This window comes from Larimichthys crocea, chromosome XIX (assembly GCF_000972845.2).
Source record: "Larimichthys crocea isolate SSNF chromosome XIX, L_crocea_2.0, whole genome shotgun sequence".
Classification (NCBI taxonomy): domain Eukaryota; kingdom Metazoa; phylum Chordata; class Actinopteri; family Sciaenidae; genus Larimichthys; species Larimichthys crocea.
In genome coordinates this window covers 13,027,421-13,048,047 of record NC_040029.1, presented here as the reverse complement: position 1 = coordinate 13,048,047, position 20,627 = coordinate 13,027,421, and the positions used below count along the sequence as shown (strand labels likewise).

Here is a 20,627-nt window from a genome sequence, read left to right as displayed (position 1 = left end):
TACCAGTTAAATAATTGATGTTGTCAGTCAGGAAACTTCATTGAGGTTTGAAGAGAAGGATTGTTTTATAAAACTGTTTCTGGCTTTCACTAAACAAAGATGTGTAACCGGTCCGATGTACGATGATGGATTCATGATTTCTGCTCAGGTACACTAAATCTTCTGATCTGAAGGTTTATCTGAATGATTCGTCCCTGTGATGAAACTTGTTGACCTGAAATAAACAGACGGGCTTGTTGAAGTTTCAGAGGTCGGACATGCTGCTTGTTTTGTAAAGTTTGTGGACAGGCCAGAGTCCACTGCAGGGACACGGCGTTTACCGAGAACTGTCTTTACGTTTAACTCTTTGTCTGGACGGTCGGCTGCAGGTGAATTGTGACTGAAAAGAGATCAGAGATCTCAGTTTGTAAAACGTGCCTGAGCCTGTGAACTCACGACATCTCACTTCGATATCTGCTTTATTTTTCATTTCTCACGTTAATTATTGATTCTTGGTGTGACTCATCAGTGTGTGTGTGTGTGTGTGTGTGTGTGTGTGTGTGTGGTCACAGCGGAGTCAGTGTCATGGCGGTCAGCATCATGTCGGCTCGCTGTCGAGCGTCTGTTCTGTTTCGCTTCCTCCTTGGCTGCTTCCTTCAGGTTCTCATCCAAGGAGAAGGTAAGACCTCCGACCTCCGACCTCCGACCCTCTGCTGCGTTTACGCTCTGACGGTTCAGTTCACAGTTTTCTTTCAGTAAACGGATCCTGACTGACGAGTCAGGCAGGAAAAAGACCAAACAGCTGATATGGAAATGTATGGTGGTCTGTTTGTGCCAAAACGCTGCAGAGGTCATCTGAACGTACAAACTCAATAAAGGCAAACCTCTGTTACGATTAATCGACTAAAATTAACGACTTCTGCGTTATTCTCTCGTCCAATCGTCTGATAAAAGACGTCTCCGCCCGCCACACAAACACATAACTTCTGATTGGATTAAAACCTTCTAGTCTCGTCTTGATTTGCTGAAAAAGTTGTGAAATGTTGCTACACTCAATTGTTACTTATTCAGGAAAAAAGGTGACAATACTGATGCTGAACTGACAGACAGACTGTGGTCATGTGACGTCCTTTATCTCGTGTCCTTACGGACATTTAATGAACGAATCAAGTCATGTTTCTTAAAGGGACAGCGCAGGGAGCTTTAGTTCACTTCAAACTGATGATATGTTTGTTTTGGAACATTGTGTCAACGCTACAGAAACACTAGCTAACTGTTAAAGTATGATAAGGTTGTCTGAATGTTTGATTAATGGTTGTGTATTGATTACTATCATCCTATCTGACTTCTTGGGTCGGTGTTGGACTTGCAGTGTTTCGGGCTCCACAGGCCCACAGTGTGTTCCTGCGGTCCAAGCGGGCCAACCTGTACCTGCTGGAGGAGATCCTGCAGGGGAACCTGGAGCGGGAGTGTTACGAGGAGCTGTGCAACTACGAGGAGGCTCGCGAGTGCTTCGAGAACAACGAAAAGACGGTCAGACTCCCGTTAAAATCACTCACTACCTTTCTGTAGGAACTGTTTGTGAACTGTTTGTTTCTTGACAGCTCGCCTTCTGGACCGTTTACTACGGTGAGTCCAGACTTGATTTATTGATCTGTCGATGGCTTGACCGTCCAATCAGTGTGACTGATCAGCTGTCGTCTCTGAGCAGACGGGGACCAGTGTGACCCGAACCCATGCCTTCACGGAGGGAACTGCACCGACAAAGTCGGGGGGTTCCACTGCTCCTGCGCCGCCCCGCACTACGGTCCAGTCTGTGAACTGGAAGCTGTGGCAGACCTGGGAGACAGAGTGCTGCCCCCCATCGCACCACGTTAGACCACTCCCACAGCTAAGATGGCCCCGCCTCCATGGAGGGGCGTGGCCTATCGACCGACATCACTCTACATTTTCAGACCTTTGTTGTCGTATCCATAGCAACAGTCCTCTGCACACTTCTCTTTCAGAAATCACAGAGTGTCCGACTGAAGGTCCGACGGCATGTCACCAGCTGTGCACGGCGTCCAAACACACCTTCACCTGCTCCTGCATGCCGGGATTCAAACTACACACCGACGGACGGAGCTGCCAGCCTGAAGGTCTGACCCCTCCCCTCCTCTAAAGTTAAGCAAACCTGTTCAAACTGGTTATAAACCACTCTCTGTGTCCTCAGTGGAGTTCCCCTGTGGACGACTTCCAGACAAGTTCAACTCAACTGTATCAATGTGTCACCATGGAGACTGTCCCTGGCAGGTAAGATGCTCTCCATGTGGCAGACAGGGCAGAACCTTGAGGTTCTACTGATCCTGACCCTGAAGTCACAGGGTGGGTTTGTTTCCTGTCTCCAGGTATCCCTGTTCAACAGCAGAGGGGTGGAGCTGTGTAGCGGCGTGGTGCTGGGTCGATTCTCAGTCCTGACGGCCGCCCGCTGCATCTTCCTGGACTCTGGGTCTAATCTCCAACCCAACAACTTCCACGTGGTGTCTGGTAACGAGCTTTAGATCACGCCGAGGTTCTCACAGTCGGTTTTTAAAAGTTGATTATATTTTGTTGTTTCTCATCTCTGGTCTCCCAGGCGACAGGAAGGTGATCGTCCCTGTCCAGGTCCTGTTCATCCACAACCGTTTCCATTCACATCACCACGACCATGACCTCGTGCTCCTCAAGCTGGCAAGTCCTCTGCACTTTGGCCCCGCCCTCATCCACCTCTGCCTGCCCACCAAGGACTTCAGCGAGAACATCCTGATGCATCCTGGGAAAACGGGCATCGTCGAGAGACGGGGCGTCAGCCGGACCCAGAAACTCGTCTACATGATGCTGGACGAATGTCGCAGTCAGCTCAACGTCTCGCATCCGCTCAGCAACAAAATGTTCTGCATGAGGAGGCAAAATGGAGCGGCGGGGAACCGAAATAGAGTTTACAGGAGCCCAAATGGACCATCAAGGTACCAAAATGGAGCCCAACAAATGCTGAATAGACAAAATGGCACCCAGGAGAGCCCAGATCGACCGTTGGGGAACCAAAATGGCACCCAGGAGAGCCCAAATCCATCATTAGAGAACCAAAATGGCTCCCAGGAGAGCCCAAATCGACCATTGGGGAACCAAAATGGCTCCCGGGAGAACCCAAATCAACCGGTGGGGAACCACAATGGCTCCCAGAAGAGGCTGAATGGACACACAGTGAACCAGAGTCAAACCCATGACAGTCAAAGTGGAACACCAGAGACACCAAATGGAGTAGAAAACAACGACCCTTCAAAGATTCGCAAGGCCTCAGGAGCCGGCGGCAGTCCAACGTCAAAGGTCAGAGGCAAGCAATGTGGCGGCCTGTTGCCGGGGACGCCCGTTGCCACGGTGGATCGAGGGACGGCGTTTCTGACTGGAATCCTTGTGTCATCATCCGCTGGCTGCGACGGTGGCGGTCTCGTGTTCACGAAACTCTCCCGCTACCTGGGCTGGATCAGACCAAGGCTGGAGGCCTTCGAGGATCACATGACCACTCAAGTCAGCCAGTATCCTGAGATGCGCTAACAACCAGCGCGACGCCGCCACCTTTAAAACTCTTTAACATCAAACTCAGAATCCGTCTGTACCATGGTCGTCTTCTGTGTTTGTGCTCGTGGTACTTTGACAATAAACGTGCCCTGCTGGTCAAACTGGCCGACTGTTCGATAAAGTCCTGATCTCTGTGTTGTCGTCATTACGTTGATTTTATTTTGGCGGTTTGTGTTGTCATGCAGAGTTCATCATCATCAGTAAACAGAACGACTGACCCGGCTCAGATGAACTGATGTTTGTTCTTCTAGAGGAAATATACCTTTATATGCTAGTTATACTATACTATACTGTACGGTACGATATTATACTATACGTACAGTACGATATTATACTATACGTACGGTACGATATTATACTATACTGTACGGTACGATGTTATAATATACTGTACGGTACGATATTATACTATACTGTACGGTACGATATTATACTATACGTACGGTACGATATTATACTATATTATAATATACTGTACGGTACGATATAATATACTGTACGGTACGATATTATACTATACTGTACGGTACGATATTATAATATACGTACGGTACGATATTATACTATACTGTACGGTACGATATTATACTGTACGGTACGATACGATATTATACTATACTGTACAATACGATATACTATACTGTACGGTACGACATTATACTATATTGTACGGTACGATATTATAATATACTGTACGGTACGATATTATACTATACTGTACGATACGATATTATACTATACTGTACGGTACGATATTATAATATACTGTACGGTACGATATTATACTATACGTACAGTACGATATTATAATATACTGTACGGTACGATATTTTACTATACTGTACGATACGATATTATACTATACGTACGGTACGATACGATATACTATACTGTACGGTACGATATTATAATATACTGTACGGTACGATATTATACTATACGGTACAATATTATAATATACTGTACGGTACGATATTATACTATACGTACGGTACAGTATTATACTATACTGTACGGTACGATATTATAATATACTGTACGGTACGATACTATACTATACTGTACGGTACAATATTATAATATACTGTACGGTACGATATTATACTATACGTACGGTACAGTATTATACTATACTGTACGGTACGATATTATAATATACTGTACGGTACAATATTATACTATACTGTACGGTACGATATTATAATATACTGTACGGTACGATATTATACTATACGTACGATACGATATTATACTATACGTACGGTACGATACGATATACTATACTGTACGGTACGATATTATAATATACTGTACGGTACGATATTATACTGTACTGTACGATACGATATGATATTCTACTATACTGTACGGTACGATATGATACTATACTGTACGGTACGATATTATACTACACTGTACGGTACGGTATTATACTATACTGTAGGATATTATACTGTACTGTACGGTATTATACTGTACGGTACGATATTATACTGTACTGTACGATATTATACTGTACGGTACGATATTATACTATACTGTACGATATTATACTGTACTGTACAGTACGATACTATACTGTACGGTACGATATTATACTGTACTGTATGGTACGATATTATACTGTACTGTATGGTATGATATTATACTATACTGTACTGTACGGTACAATATTATACTGTACTGTACGGTACGATATTATACTATACTGTACTGTATAATATTATACTGTACAGTATGATATACTATACGGTACAATATTATACTATACTGTACTGTACAGTATGATATTATACTGTACGGTACGATATTATACTATACTGTACTGTACAGTATCATATTATACTGTACAGTACGATATTATACTATACCGTACGGTACGATATTATACTATACTGTACTGTACGATATACTATACTGTACAGTATGATATTACACTGTACTGTACGATATTATACTGTACTGTACGATACGATATTATACTATACTGTACGGTACGATATTATACTATACTGTACGGTACGCTATTATAATATACTGTACTGTACAGTATGATATTATACTGTACTGCACAGTATGATATTATACTGTACTGTACGATATTATACTGTACTGCACAGTATGATATTATACTGTACTGTACGATATACTGTACTGTACAGTACGATATTATACTGTACGGTACGATATTATACTGTACGGTACGATATTATACTGTACTGCCATGACTTACAGCAGTTTGAACAGATGTTTGGTTGTTCAGTGTCTCGAGGGTTAAAAGTGCAGGAACTCAAACTTGAAGCCATCGATCATATTTACTGCCTAAATAAAGACTCCAATACCCACAATGCACCAACTGGACTCATCCAATACCAATTGGTTCAATAATCAATCTGATACAAGCTGTAACAAACAAGCATCTGTTTTATTCAACGTTTTTCTCACAGTACAAAATAAAAAAAACTTCCTGTAGCGTGTCACAGCCGGAGGGGATTGTGGGTAACGTAGTCTAGGAGACGGTGGACAGCGGAGGGAACGGATTCTGTTTACTGACCACGAGCTTCTGGTGCTGGTGAGAGATGTAACCTTTGATGTGACCCTGAAGATAGAAACCACAGAAGAAGAGCTGAGTCTGTGTGTGTGTGTGTGTGTGTGTGTGTGTGTGTGTGTGTATGTGTGTGTCCTCACCATGTAAATGAGGTTGGCCAGGATACACTGCACCTCGTCGATGTCCACGTCCTCCAGCTGCATCATCCTCAGAGCCGCCAGGAAGGCGTCCAGAGGCAGCTGGTGAGTCCGCAGCAGCAGATACCTGCAGACATCAACGAGTCATGTGAGGTCATCACGCCACCGACGGGCCGGCATTCAACAACACGAGTCATGTGAGGTCATCACGCCACCGACGGGCCGGCGTTCAACAACACGAGTCATGTGAGGTCATCACGCCACCGACAGGGTTGATGAACGCCGACCTTCATCAACGTGGTGTCATGGTGTGTACGTCGCCAAATGTGCATCTATCCGTCACCGAACATTTGATTGGCGTTCTGTGTGAACATGATGGTGGCGGGCTCGAGCAGGCGGCGGCGTGCGGCGGCGGCGTGCAGCTGTACTCACACTTTCTTGAAGAGGTTCCTGTACGTGATGATCTTCAGCTTCTCCAGGATGAGGAAGATCCCGCAGCGGATGAAGAAGGTCTCGTGTTTGGACAACGCCTCGTTCAGCAGCAGCAGGTTCCCTTCACTGAAACACACACACACACACACACACACACACACACACACACTGTGAGGACACCTGATGTCGTGATGTCACTTCCTGCGTCCTCCTCCTCGGACCCTCCGCTCACCTCACAGCTTTGGTGACGTCGGCGAACTGCATGAGGTCGTACTTCCTGAGGAGCTGATGAGTCGGCATGTGACCCTGAAACACGAGAACATGGCGCGGTCACATGGCGCGGTCACGTGGCGCGGTCACATGGCGCGGTCACATGGCGCGGTCATGTGGCGCGGTCATGTGGCGCCTGAGCGCGAGCTAACGTGTCACAAACCAAACGGGAACGTTAACTCAGCGTTTCTGACCAGCAGCATCTTGACGGGCAGCAGGTAGATGAGGATCATCCTCTTGTTCTTCTGGCTGGAGCGGTGACAGTGGTGGAAGGCGTAGGACAGGAACTCCTCGGCTGCAGAGACACGAGCAGGTTTAGACGTGAAGTCACATGATCACAGCGCGCGGCGCCGTGCGCGCAGCGTCCAGGCCTCACCTGGTTTGAAGTCGCTGTCGAACATGGCTTTGCGGCCCACGTAGTATTTGTACGTGACCTTCTGAGCCGGGCTGTAGTCGTTCTTCAGGTTGGAGCTGTCGATGGCTCGGATCAGAGGCTTACACAGGTGCAGCTTGTTGATCTGTGCAATCAATTAACGATCACTCGTTAATGGTCCTTCATTAACAATCACTCACTGATAATCATTCATTAAAGATCATTATAGATCAGTCATTATAGATCAGTCATTATCAATCAGTCATTATCGATCATTCATTAAAGATCATTATCGATCAGTCATTATCGATCAGTCATTAAAGATCATTAACGATCATTCAGACCTTGAAGTAGATCTTGAACAGCTGGTTGCTCAGAAACATCATCCCCCATTTCTTCGAGTCCTCGATCCCTGCACGACTGCAACAAGGAAGGAAGGAAGGAAGGAAGAAAGGAAGGAAGGAAGGAAGGAGGGAAGGAAGGAAGGAAGGAAGAAAGGAAGGAAGGAAGGAGGGAAGGAGATGACATTTAGTTTTTTATAATTTACCCAAAAATAAAGAAGGAGATGACATTTAGTTTTTTATAATTTACCCAAAAATAAACTGAAGAAACGTCTTTGTGTGTATATGTGTGTGTACATGTGTATATGTGTGTGTACATGTGTATATATATGTGTGTGTACATGTGTATATATATATGTGTGTGTACATGTGTATATATATATGTGTGTGTACATGTGTATATATATGTGTATGTATATATATATAGTACATGTGTGTATATGTGTGTGTGTGTGTGTGTACACGTGTGTATATGTGTGTGTGTACATATGTATATATATGTGTGTGTGTACATGTGTGTATATGTGTGTGTGTGTGTGTGTACTGACTTGTCGCTGGCACACACTCTGAAGCAGCTCATCAGCTGCTCTGCTGCTTTCTCCAACATCTCACCAGGTTGACCTTTGCTCTTCTTCTGCAACTGCTGCTCTGCCTGAACACACAGGTTGTCATCACACACACATACACACACACACACACAGGTTGTCATCACACACACATACACACACACACACACACACACACACACACAGGTTGTCATCACACACACACACACACACACACACACACACACACACACACAGGTTGTCATCACACACACATACACACACACACACACACACACACACACACAGGTTGTCATCACACACACACACACACACACACACAGGTTGTCATCACACACACATACACACACTCTCTCTCTGCTGGTTTCTTACATTGTTGGCAAAGATCCTGAGATCCAGAGTGACGGCGAACATCACGGGCAGAGCCCTGAAACACACACACACACACACACACACACACACAGATGAGCACGCTGCGTTCAAGGGCGCCGTGCTAACACTATCCCCCCGCTTCCAGTCTTTGTGCTAAGCTAGGCTAACGTTGAAGCTCACCAGTTCTCCTCTTTGTGGGACTGGAAGGCTCTCAGGAACGACGTGATTGGTCAAGGAGATCCAACGAATGATGACATCACACCGTGTGTGTGTGTGTGTGTGTGTGTGTGTGTGTATCATGAAGGATATTGGACGACAAGCGTCTGGAACTTGTACGCTTCCACGAAGTCGTGATTGGCCACGGCGTAGGTGCACCTGTAACACACACACACACACGCACACACACACACACACAGTCCTGTTACCGTGGTTACCTACAGTGTGTGATGTCTAGGCTGTGGGCGGTCCTACCTCAGGTGAGCTGCGACCATCTCATCGTACGGCGGCTCCAGAAGCTGCTGACATTTCTCTTCAGGACTGGCCAGCTGAAACACACACACACACACACACACAAACACACACACACACAGGTGCAGAGGTGAGGCTGTATCCTAGCAACACCACGTGCTGTGCTGCCTCCCTGAGTGGGCGGAGCCTCACCTGGAGCCGGGGGTTGGCGACGTGCGGGTGTTTGAAGGACAGCAGCTCGGCGCAGAACGAGCCCTCGTGGTTGTCGATCGCCTCGTAGACCTGCGAGAAAAAAAACACACCAACGAAGAAGAAGTCAGCTGACTGGACAGGTGTGAACACGTGACACAGGTCACAGGTCAGAGGTCACCTGCTGCAGGTACTGGTTGATGGTGATGTGAGCCATGACTTCCTGCAGCCGCCGTCACCTGCAGACAGAAAACATGAAAGAACCAATCAGAAGAAGAGGAACACTTTTATTTATATGTCTGTGTTTCTGTGGCCTCACAGAGGAGACTCCTCATCACACACTGTTCTGTTGTTCCTCTCCTGTGGACCTCGAGGTCCCGTGTGGGTCTCGAGGTCCCGTGTGGGTCTCGAGGTCCCGTGTGGGACTCGAGGTCCCGTGTGGGCCTCGAGGTCCCGTGTGGGCCTCGAGGTTCCGTGTAGGCCTTGAGGTCCCGTGTGGGCCTTGAGGTCCTCAGCAGTATTAGTTGTTTGGCTTTGGTTGGGAACAGTAGGTGCCAGTCTATCTCAACACTGTGGTGTCCAGGGTCACAGAGACCTGTTGCTGCCTTCATAGACATAATAGATAGCTTGTTGTTGACGGTCCAATCTGCGTAAACAGACATCTGTGTCTCCAGACTAGAACATGCTGACAATAACACCTCCATGGGTAAAGACATTCTCTGTGACTCATTCTGGGCGTGTAGTATTTGTGCTGTTATCTTGGGGTTTAAAGTCGATCCACCAGGATGAGTTGGGCAGAATGTGAGACCGACTCAGGCACTTCTGATGAACTTTGAGAGTGTCTCTAATTCTCCTTGATCAAGCGTCAATAAATAATGTGTGTGTGTTCACACCGATCATTGTGAACACACACACACACACACACACACACACACACACACACACACACACACACACACACACACACACTGATCATTGTGAACACACACACACACACACACACACACACACACTGATCGGTGTGTGTTGCGTTCACGGTCTGCAGTCTGAACGTAAGATGTAACTCAGCTGCTTTTAATTTGAAAGTCCCGCAGCTAAGCTCATTAATTAGCCCCTCGTTAATTAACGCTGTTTACCTGATGAGCTTCTGTTGGTCACCGAACTCTTCCACCGTCCATGCACGAACCGGGACTGGAAACAACGTCCGGGTTCGTAAGGTCGACTTCCGCAGGTCTTTCAGAATAAGAGCTTACATTTCAAAGTAAAGTCTTGATGATTTTTTTTGCGCGTTGCAGTCACTGGATTAAAAAAAGGAAAGGTGCCTCACTGGCACTTCGGTAAAGTTAAAAAGATCAATCTAATGCGCCGCTACATCAGTTTATACGGTAAAGCGGCTGCATGGTGCCTTCAAGTGCGCCTCGGAAACTCAGAAATCAAACAATAACCTCAGATTTCTAACAGATTGTTCTTTGATTTTTAAATGAACACACTGTGTCTGCAGTGATGATGTCTGATGCCGTATTAACTTCAGAAACTGAGCAGCACTTCTGCATAATCACGTCTTTATTGAGTCACAGCTGACGTCACTACATGCACCAACACGTCACAGTTCACACACACGTACAGCTTCACAATAAAAGTCCTGCTTCTTCTGGCTCTGATTGGTTTGGATCATTCCAACATTGATTATTATGGCCGTCATGGTCCGGTGCACGCGGTCATACCACGAACACGTCTGAGTGAGTTTGATCCAGGTGGCGTGTGGAGCCTGAAAACAGTCATTACATTAAATCAGCTGAGTGGAGCAGGATGATGGAGTGGACCGGACAAAGACAACAAGAACTTCTCCTGCTGCCGTGAAGCCTCTTCACATTAACACTGACAGGGCCAGAACCTCACAGAACCGGACTACACATATCAGCATGTGCGCGTCCACAGGAGCCGGCCTCAGGTTCATTACAGGCGCTCGAGCCCTCAGCCAGGCTGTGGTGGAGCACGAGCTGCGTCCAAACACAAGTAATCAATACACTTATAACAGGGGGGGGTTTGTGTGTGTTCAAAAAGACCCGATTACTGATTACTGATTACTGATTACCGATTACTGATTACTGATTACCGATTACTGATTACCGATTGCTGATTACGATTACCGATTACTGATTACTGATTACTGATTACCGATTACTGATTACTGATTACCGATTACCGATTACTGATTACCGATTACTGATTACCGATTGCTGATTACCGATTACCGATTACTGATCACTGATTACCGATTACTGATTACTGATTACTGATTACCGATTACTGATTACTGATTACTTTCTCTCTGTTAACCCTTTGTTGACAGTCTGTTTCTGTCTCAGCAGTAAAATTCATGCAAAGATTAAATTAAACATTTAGCTTCTGCTTTCAGCAACAATCAGAAGAAACAACGACATGCAGCGATCGGTCCAACACGGGTTGTACACGGGTCCAACACGGGTTGTACACGGGTCAGACACGGGTCAGACACGGGTCGAACACAGATGGACTGTACAGATGTTTACAGACGGACGAGCAAAATGTTTTTAAGATTGATTTTTCTCATTTCAAACTTAGTTTTTGTTAATTTGCTGGATTAAAGTTATTTTTACACAGTTAGTAGTAAAGCTGAACTAGCTCTGAATGCATACCACCAGTGGCTGTGGTACTGCTGGTACTGCTGGTACTGCTGGTACTGGTATGTGCATTCAGTCTCCAGTACAGCCCGTCAGTATCGGTAGCCTTCAGTACTTCAGTTACCAGGACATAACAGTACAGCCAAAAGTATCTACAAGTAGCCAGCAGCAGATATGACATTCAGTATGAACATTCACCAGCAGCAGTACTTGCAGTACTTGCAGTACTTGCAGTACTGTGCAGAAAGCAGTATGTGTATTCAATGTGTAGTACTCAAAGGTAGATGTGAGTAGCCATCAGAGTTGCCCTTGGTGCACATATTAACTGGTCCTCCAGTGTCCAATCACATCGCTCCTCAGAAAGAGTGGGTGGGGCCAGGTGGCCATCCAGCACCGCCCACTCGGCCGTGACTGGGTGGCTGCATGAGGCTCTCGCTGCTGATTGGTCCGTGGAGAGCGGTGCAGGGCGAGTGGGAGGGGCTTAGCTCACTGCATCCAACCGTCCACAGACAGGGATACTGACTGAACACAAACATACATTTATATTCATATTCATATTTATATTTATATTTATATTCATATTTATATTTATATTCATATTTATATTTATATTTATATTTATATTCATATTCATATTTATATTCATATTCATATTCATATTTATATTTATATTCATATTTATATCCAGCTGTCTGTTAACTCATCGTCCATATAAGGTCATGGGCGGTGCCTCACCTGGAGCTGTGAGGAGGAGGAGGCTGTGAGGGAGGAGCGTTACTCGTCAGGGGAACGGAGGTGGAGGAGGACAAAGAGGAGGAGGAGGAGGCGGGGCGAGGGGAGGAGCTGCTCCACCCATCCGATAAGACCTGAACACCTTCAGACAGACAGACTGACACACGACAGGTGACAAGAACCCTGAGCATCAGTTCAATGAGAATATACACACACACACACATGTTTTAAGACTATATAAATGTAAATGTATGTAACCTAAATAATGTGTATATATAAAATAAATAAATGTTTACATATATAACACAAAGACATGTTTGCATATATAAAATAATGTGTATATAAAATAAATAAAGGTTTACATATATAATACAAAGACGTTTGCATATATAAAATAATGTGTATATATAAAATAAATACATGTTTACATATATAATACAAAGACGTTTGCATATATAAAATAATGTGTATATAAAATAAATAAATGTTTACATATATAACACAAAGACATGTTTGCATATATAAAATAAAGGAAGGAAGGAAGGAAGAGGGAAGGAGATGACATTAGTTTTTATAATTACCCAAAAATAAACTGAAGAAACGTCGTTGTGTGTGATAGGTGTGTGGTACATGTGTATATATATATGTGTGTGTAACATGTGTATAGACTATAATGTGTGTGTACAGTGTTGTGATATATATGTGTATGTTATCTATATATGACATGTTGTGTATTGTGTGTGTGGAGTGGGTGTACACGGTGTATATGTTGTTACATATGTATATATAGGTGTGTGGTACATGTGTGTATCATGTGTGTGTGTGGTGTACTGACCTGTCGCTGGCACACACTCTGAAGCAGCTCATCAGCTGCTCTGCTGTTTCTCAACATCTCACGCAGGTTGACCTTTGCTCGTCTCTGCAACTGCGGCTCTGCCTGAACACAACACAACACACACACACACAGCACACACACACAGGTGTCATCACACACACATACACACAACACAGGTTGTCATCACACACACATACACAACACACACACACACACCACAACAGGTGTCATCACACACACACACCACACACACAGGGTTGTGCATCAACACACACACAACACACACACACATACACACACACCTCTCTCTCTGCTGGTTCTTACATTGTTGCAAAGATCCTGAGATCCAGAGTGACGGCGAACATCACGGGCAGAGCCCTGAAAAAACAAAAAAACACACACACACCACAACACCACAACAGATGAGCACGCTGCGTTCAAGGGCGCCGTGCTAACACTATCCCCATCCGCCCCCCTTCCAGTCTTTGTGCTAAGCTAGGCTAACGTTGAAGCTCACCAGTTCTCTCTCTTTGTGGACTGGAAGGCTCCAGAAACACGTGATGGGTCAAGGAGATCCAACGAAGATGACATCACACCGTGTGTGTGTTGTGTGTGTGTGTGTGTGTGTGTGGTGTATCATGAAGGATATTGACGACAAGCGTCTGGAACTTGTACGCTTCACACGAATCGTGATTGGCCCGGCGTAGGTGCACCTGTAACACACACAACAACAACGCACACACACACAACACACAGTCCGTTACGTGGTTACCTCAGTGGTGTGATGCTAGGCTGGTGGGCGGTCCTACCTCAGGTGAGCGGGACCATTCATCGTACGGCGGCCCAGAAGCTGCTGACATTTTCTTTCAGGACTGGCCAGCTGAAACACACACCACACACACACACACACACACACACACACACACCACAGGTGCAAGGTGAAGGCTGTATCCAGCACACCACGTGCGTGCTGCTCTGAGTGGGCGGAGCCTCACCTGGAGCCGGGTTGGCGACGTGGGGGTGTTTGAAGGACAGCAGCTCGGCGCAGAACGAGCCCCTCGTGGTTGTCGATCGCGCCTCGTAACCTGCGAGAAAAAAAACACACCAACGAAGAAGAAGTCAGCTGACTGGACAGGGTGAACACGTGACACAGGTCACAGGTCAGAGGTCACCTGCTGCAGGTACTGGTTGATGGTGAGGTGAGCCATGGACTTCCTGCAGCCGCCCGTCACTGCAGACAGAAAACATGAAAGAACCAATCAGAAAAGAGGACACTTTAATTTATATGTCGTGTTCGTGGCCACAGAGGAGACTCCTCATCAAACACTGTTCTGATTCCCCTCCTGTGGACCCGAGGTCCCGTGTGGGTCTCAGGTCCGTGTGGGTCTCGAGGCCTGCTGGCCTGAGGTCCCGGTGGGCCTCGAGGTCCCGTGTGGGGCCTGAGGTCCTCAGCAGTATTAGTTGTTTTGCTTTGGTTGGGAACAGTAGGTGCAGTCTATCTCACACTGTGGTGTCCAGGGTCACAGAGACCTGTTGCCGCCTTCTAGACAATAATAGATAGCTTGTTGTTGAGGTCCAATTGCGTAAACAGACATGCTGTGTCTCCAGACTAGAACATGCTGACAATAACACCTCCATGGGTAAAGACATTCCTGTGACTCAATTCTGGGCGTGTAGTATTTGTGGTGTTATCTTGGGGTTTAAAGTCGATCCACCAGGATGAGTTGGGCAGAATGTGAGACCGATCAGGCACTTCTGATGAACTTTGAGAGTGTCTCTAATTCTTCCTTGAACAAGCGTCAATAAATAATGTGTGTGGTGTGTGTTCACACCGATCATTGGGGTGAACACACACACACACACACACACACACACACACACACACACACACACACACTGATCTTGTGAACACAACCACACACACAACACACACACACACACACACACCACACTGATCATTTGAACACACACACACTCTGATCATTGTGGAAACACACACACACCACCACAACACACCACACAACAACACACACACTGATCGGTGGTTTGCGTTCACGGTCTGCAGTCTGAACGTAAGATGTAACTCAGACTGCTTTTAATTTGAAAGTCCCGCAGCTGAGCTCATTAATTAGCCCCGTTTAATTAACGCTGTTTACCTGATAGCTTCTGTTGGGTCCCAACTCTCCACCGTCCAGCACGAAACCGGACTGGAAACAACGTCCGGGTTCGTAGGTCGACTCCGCAGGTCTTTCAGAATAAGAGCTTACATTTCAAGTAAAGTCATTGATGATTTTTTTGCGCGTTGCAGTCACTGGATTAAAAAAAGGAAAGGTGCCTCACGGCACTTCGGTAAATTAAAAAGATAAACTATTGCGGCCGCTACATCAGTTTAATACGGTAAAGCGGCTGCATGGTGCCTTCAGTGCGCCTCGGAAACCTCAGAAATAAACAATAACCTCAGATGTCTAACAGATGTTCTTGGATTTTTAAATGAACACACTGTGTCTGCAGTGATGATGTCTGATGCCGTATTAACTTCACAAACTGAGCAGCATTCTGCATAATCACGTCTTTTATTGAGTCACAGCTGAACGTCACTACATGCACCAACACGTCACAGTTCACACACAGCACAGTACAGCTTCACAATAAAAGTCCTGCTTCTTCTGGCTCTGATGGTTTGGATCATTCCAACATTTGATTATTATGGCCGTCATGGTCCGGTGCACGCGGTCATACCACGAACACGTCTGAGTGAGTTTGATCCAGGTGGCGTGTGGAGCCTGAAAACAGTCATTACATTAATCGCTGAGTGGAGCAGGTGTGATGGAGTGGACCGGACAAGACAACAGAACTTCTCCTGCTGCCGTGAAGCCTTTCACATTAACACTGACAGGGCCAGAAACCTCACAGAACCGGACTACACATATCAGCATGTGTGCGTCCCACAGCGCGGCCTCAGGTTCATTACAGGCGCTCGAGCCATCAGCCAGGCTGTGGTGGAGCCCGAGCTGCGTCCAAACACAATTCATCAATACACTATAACAGGGGGGGGTTTGTGTGTGTTCAAAAGACCCATTCTGCTTACTGCTTACCGATTACTGATTTTACCGATTACCGTTACTGATTACTGATTACCGATTACCGATTACTGATTACTGATTACGACTTACCGATTACTGATACCGATTACCGACTACCGATTACGATTACCGATACTGATTCGATTACCGATTACTGATACCGATTACTGATTACCGATTACCGATTACTGATTACCGATTACTGATTACCGATTGCTGATTACTGATTACAGATTACTGATTACAGGATTACCGATTACTGATTACTGAATTCCCGATTACTGATTACTGATTACTTCTCTCTGTTAACCCTTTGTTGACACAGTCTGTTTCTGTCTCAGCAGTAAAAATTCATGCAAAGATTCAAATTAAACATTTAGCTTCTGCTTTCAGCAACAATCCAGAAGAAACAACGACATGCAGCGATCGGTCCAACCGGGTTTACCGGGTCCAACACGGGTTGTACACGGGTCAGACACGGGTCGAACACGGGTCAGACACGGGGTCCAACACGGGTTGTACACGGGTCAGCACACGGTCGAACACAGATGGACTGTACAGATGTTTACAGACGGACGAGCAAAATGTTTTTAAGATTGATTTTTCTCATTTTCGAACTTGTTTTTGTTAATTTGCTGGTTAAAGTTATTTTTACACAGTTAGTAGTAAAGCTTGAACTAGCTCTGAATGCATACCACCAGGGCTGTGGTACTGCTGGTACTGCTGGTACTGCTGTGTACTTTATGTTGCATTCGTCTCCAGTACAGCCCGTCAGTCTCGGTAGCCTTTCAGTACTTTAGTTACCAGGACATAACAGTACAGCCAAAAGTATCTACAAGTAGCCAGCTGCAGATATGACATTCAGTACTTACAGTACTTGCAGTACTTGCAGTACTTGCGTACTGTGCAGAAAGCAGTATGTTATTCATGTGTAGTACTCAAAGGTAGACGTGAGTAGCCATCAGAGTTGCCCTTGGTGCCCATATTAACTGGTCCTCCAGTGTCCAATCACATCGCTCCTCAGAAAGAGTGGGTGGGGCCAGGTGGCCATCCAGCGCCGCCCACTCGGCCGTGACGGGTGGCTGCGAGGCTCTCGCTGCTGATTGGTCCGTGGAGAGCGGTGCAGGGCGAGTGGGGGGGCTTAGCTCACGCATCCAAACCGTCCACAGACAGGATACTGACTGAACACAAACATACATTTATTTCATATTCATATTTATTTTTATTTATATTCATATTTTATTCATATTTATATTCATATTTATATCCAGCTGTCTGTTAACTCATCGTCCATATAGGTCAGGGCGGTGCCTCACCTGGAGCTGTGAGGAGGAGGAGGCTGTGGGGAGGAGCGTTACTCGTCAGGGGAACGGAGGTGGAGGGGACAAAAGGAGGCGGGGAGGCGGGGCGAGGGAGGAGCTGCTCCACCCATCCGATAAGACCTGAAACCTTCAGACAGACGACTGACACACGACAGGTGACAGAACCCTGAGCATCAGTTCCAATGAGAATATACACACAACACACACACACACACACACACACCACACACACACACACACACATGTTTTAAGGCTACATAATAATGTAAATGTATGTAACCTATATACTGTATCTATATATATGTTATATTAGGCCTATAATAACATATACACTATTAATACAAAACATATATGTTTGTATATATAAATATGTGTATATAAATAATAAATGTTTACAATATATCAAATACGTTTACATATATAAAATAATTTGTATATAAAAAAAATAAAGTTTACATATATAACAAAGACGTTTGCATATATAAAATGGTATATTAAAATAAATAAATGTTTACATATATACACAAAGGACATGTTTGCATATATAAATAATGTGTTTATATAAAATAAATAATGTTTTACATATGTAACACAAAGACCTGTTTGCATATATAAAATTAATGTGTAATAAAATAAATAAATGTTTACATTATATAACACAAAGACACTGTTTGTATATAATAAACTAATGTGTTATAAAATATAAATAACTGTTTACATATATAACACAAAGCATGTTGTATAATAAAATAACTAAATGTTTACATATATAAACACCAAAGACATGTTTGCATATAATCAATAAATGTGTGTATATAAAATAAATAAATGTTTACATATAACACAAAGACATGTTTGTCTATATAAAATAAATAAATGTTTACATATATAACAAAAGACCATGTTTGCATATATAAAATAATGTGTGTTATTAAAATAAATAAATGTTTACATATATAACACAAAGACATGTTTGTATATATAAAATAATGTGTGTATATAAAATAACTAAATGTTTACATATATAACACCAAGACATGTTTGTATATCTTAAAATAAATAACTGTTTCCATATATAACAAAAAGCATGTTCTTCCGATCTTGCATATATAAAATAATGTGTGTATATAAAATAAATAAATGTTTACATATATAATACAAAGACATGTTTGCATATATAAAATAATGTGTGTATATAAAATAAATAAATGTTTACATATGTAACACAAAGACATGTTTGCATATATAAAATAATGTGTGTATATAAAATAAATAAATGTTTACATATATAACACAAAGACATGTTTGTATATATAAAATAAATAAATGTTTACATATATAACACAAAGACATGTTTGTATATATAAAATAATGTGTGTATATAAAATAAATAAATGTTTACATATATAACACAAAGACATGTTTGTATATAACTTGATAAATTCCGTAGATTTAGTATTTATTTTCCTGTTTGTTAATATTTCATCTCTCAGTAAATCTCTAATATATAAACATGAAGCACGACATTAAACAGAAATATAAACACACACACCTGAGGAGTGTGAGCGGTGCGGCAGGTAGGCGGTGGGATAAGGTGTGTGTCGCCCCGGGTAACCGTGGTGTTTGTAACCGTGGTGATGATGCGATGTCAGCGGGAGGCTGCTGCCATAAGGAAAAGCTCCGCCTCCACCCGCCGAGCACAATGACCAGCCTTACACACACACACACACACACACACACACACACACATTTAAACTATATGAACGTACATATAATCAGTGATGACAGACTTTCTGTGTTCTGACTCACAGGGTTGAATCCCAGCTCGACTCTCCAGTGACTCTGGTAAGCCCCGCCCGCCTGGGTTCCTGTGGAGGATAAATCAAACACCCATCAGGACACACCCTGTGTGTGTGTGTGTGTGTGTGTGTGTGTGTGTGTGTGTGTGTGTTATCCCTGTTGTTTGAGGTGTGGTGTGACGTCTTACCGCTCTTTAGCGTCCAGAAAGGCCTTCGCAAACGGGTTGTATTTGATCTTCAGAGCCGTGATCTGCAGAGAGTTATGGACCAATCAGCTGTTCTGTTCTTTAGTCATTTCATTTCAAAGGTCAGAGGTCAAAGTGCATGGTACCTCCTCGTTCTGGTAGGCCGTGACGGCGATGAACTGAGTCTCTTTGAAGGAAACGTTGGAGACCAGACGATGGCGAGAGCCGACGCACACGATGTGGAGCTGAGGCTCGTACTTATGGAGAGAGTTCAACATGATCTGCAGACACAGAGACATTCAGCATTCACTCACGTCCTCCACACGCACTGCACACCTTAAACTGTTGGTGGCGCTGTCCGCCAGTCCAACCAGCCAGGACCTACAACACCACCGCAGAAAGCTACAACCACATCGAGTCCAAGTTCTGAGATCACGTCACCAAACAGAGGGAACTACTCGGCTCTCACTGATGGAGGACGTGCGCTGGTTTCATCTGGCTCCTTGTGGTTCCTCATGGTTCTTTGTGGTTCCTCATGGTTCTTTGTGGTTCCTCATGGTCCCTTGTGGTTCTTTGTGGTTCCTCGTGGTTCTTTGTGGTTCCTCGTGGTTCCTCGTGGTTCTTTGTGGTTCCTTGTGGTTCCTATAGTATATAGTATTTCTCCAAAAGTATAAAGGGATCCAGAGCCATCAGCTATCAAGCTCTTCTCCTGTGGACCGGCTCCCAGTTCTGGTTC

At 44.5% G+C, this 20,627-nt stretch overlaps 3 protein-coding genes across 5 annotated transcripts in view; 1 reads left to right on the top strand and 2 right to left on the bottom strand.

Annotated features, from left to right (window-relative positions):
• The first annotated feature begins 279 nt into the window (after window positions 1–279).
• prozb (protein Z, vitamin K-dependent plasma glycoprotein b) lies at window positions 280–3,697 on the top strand. Its single transcript, XM_010752881.3, has 9 exons — window positions 280–368; window positions 552–658; window positions 1,352–1,512; window positions 1,584–1,608; window positions 1,691–1,852; window positions 1,986–2,117; window positions 2,192–2,271; window positions 2,367–2,505; window positions 2,594–3,697. The coding sequence occupies exons 2-9, from the start codon at window positions 565–567 to the stop codon at window positions 3,550–3,552; spliced, it is 1,752 nt and encodes a 583-aa protein (XP_010751183.2). The 5' UTR covers window positions 280–368; window positions 552–564; the 3' UTR covers window positions 3,553–3,697.
• A 2,283-nt stretch (window positions 3,698–5,980) lies between these two features.
• On the bottom strand, window positions 5,981–10,536 carry pcid2 (PCI domain containing 2). Its single transcript, XM_027291730.1, has 15 exons — window positions 10,409–10,536; window positions 9,454–9,511; window positions 9,276–9,365; window positions 9,087–9,160; window positions 8,925–8,990; window positions 8,796–8,837; window positions 8,616–8,670; window positions 8,226–8,329; window positions 7,681–7,756; window positions 7,340–7,481; window positions 7,158–7,258; window positions 6,926–6,999; window positions 6,694–6,819; window positions 6,265–6,388; window positions 5,981–6,175 (listed from the first exon to the last, which is right to left on the bottom strand). The coding sequence occupies exons 2-15, from the start codon at window positions 9,487–9,489 to the stop codon at window positions 6,086–6,088; spliced, it is 1,200 nt and encodes a 399-aa protein (XP_027147531.1). The 5' UTR covers window positions 9,490–9,511; window positions 10,409–10,536; the 3' UTR covers window positions 5,981–6,085.
• Window positions 10,537–11,539: 1,003 nt separating this feature from the next.
• The window catches only part of tbx19 (T-box transcription factor 19), a 13,979-nt gene continuing 4,891 nt past the window's right edge, over window positions 11,540–20,627 (bottom strand). For 2 of the 3 annotated variants that reach the window (XM_027291727.1, XM_027291728.1), the window contains 6 exons: window positions 20,038–20,172; window positions 19,895–19,956; window positions 19,717–19,775; window positions 19,460–19,618; window positions 12,671–12,824; window positions 11,540–12,457 (listed from right to left, as the gene is read on the bottom strand). In XM_027291727.1, coding sequence (XP_027147528.1) covers window positions 12,292–12,457; window positions 12,671–12,824; window positions 19,460–19,618; window positions 19,717–19,775; window positions 19,895–19,956; window positions 20,038–20,172 — 735 coding nt within the window. In that variant the 3' untranslated portion in view covers window positions 11,540–12,291. The remainder of the gene's footprint in view (window positions 12,458–12,670; window positions 12,825–19,459; window positions 19,619–19,716; window positions 19,776–19,894; window positions 19,957–20,037; window positions 20,173–20,627) is intronic. The other variant, XM_027291729.1, reaches the window with a different exon arrangement.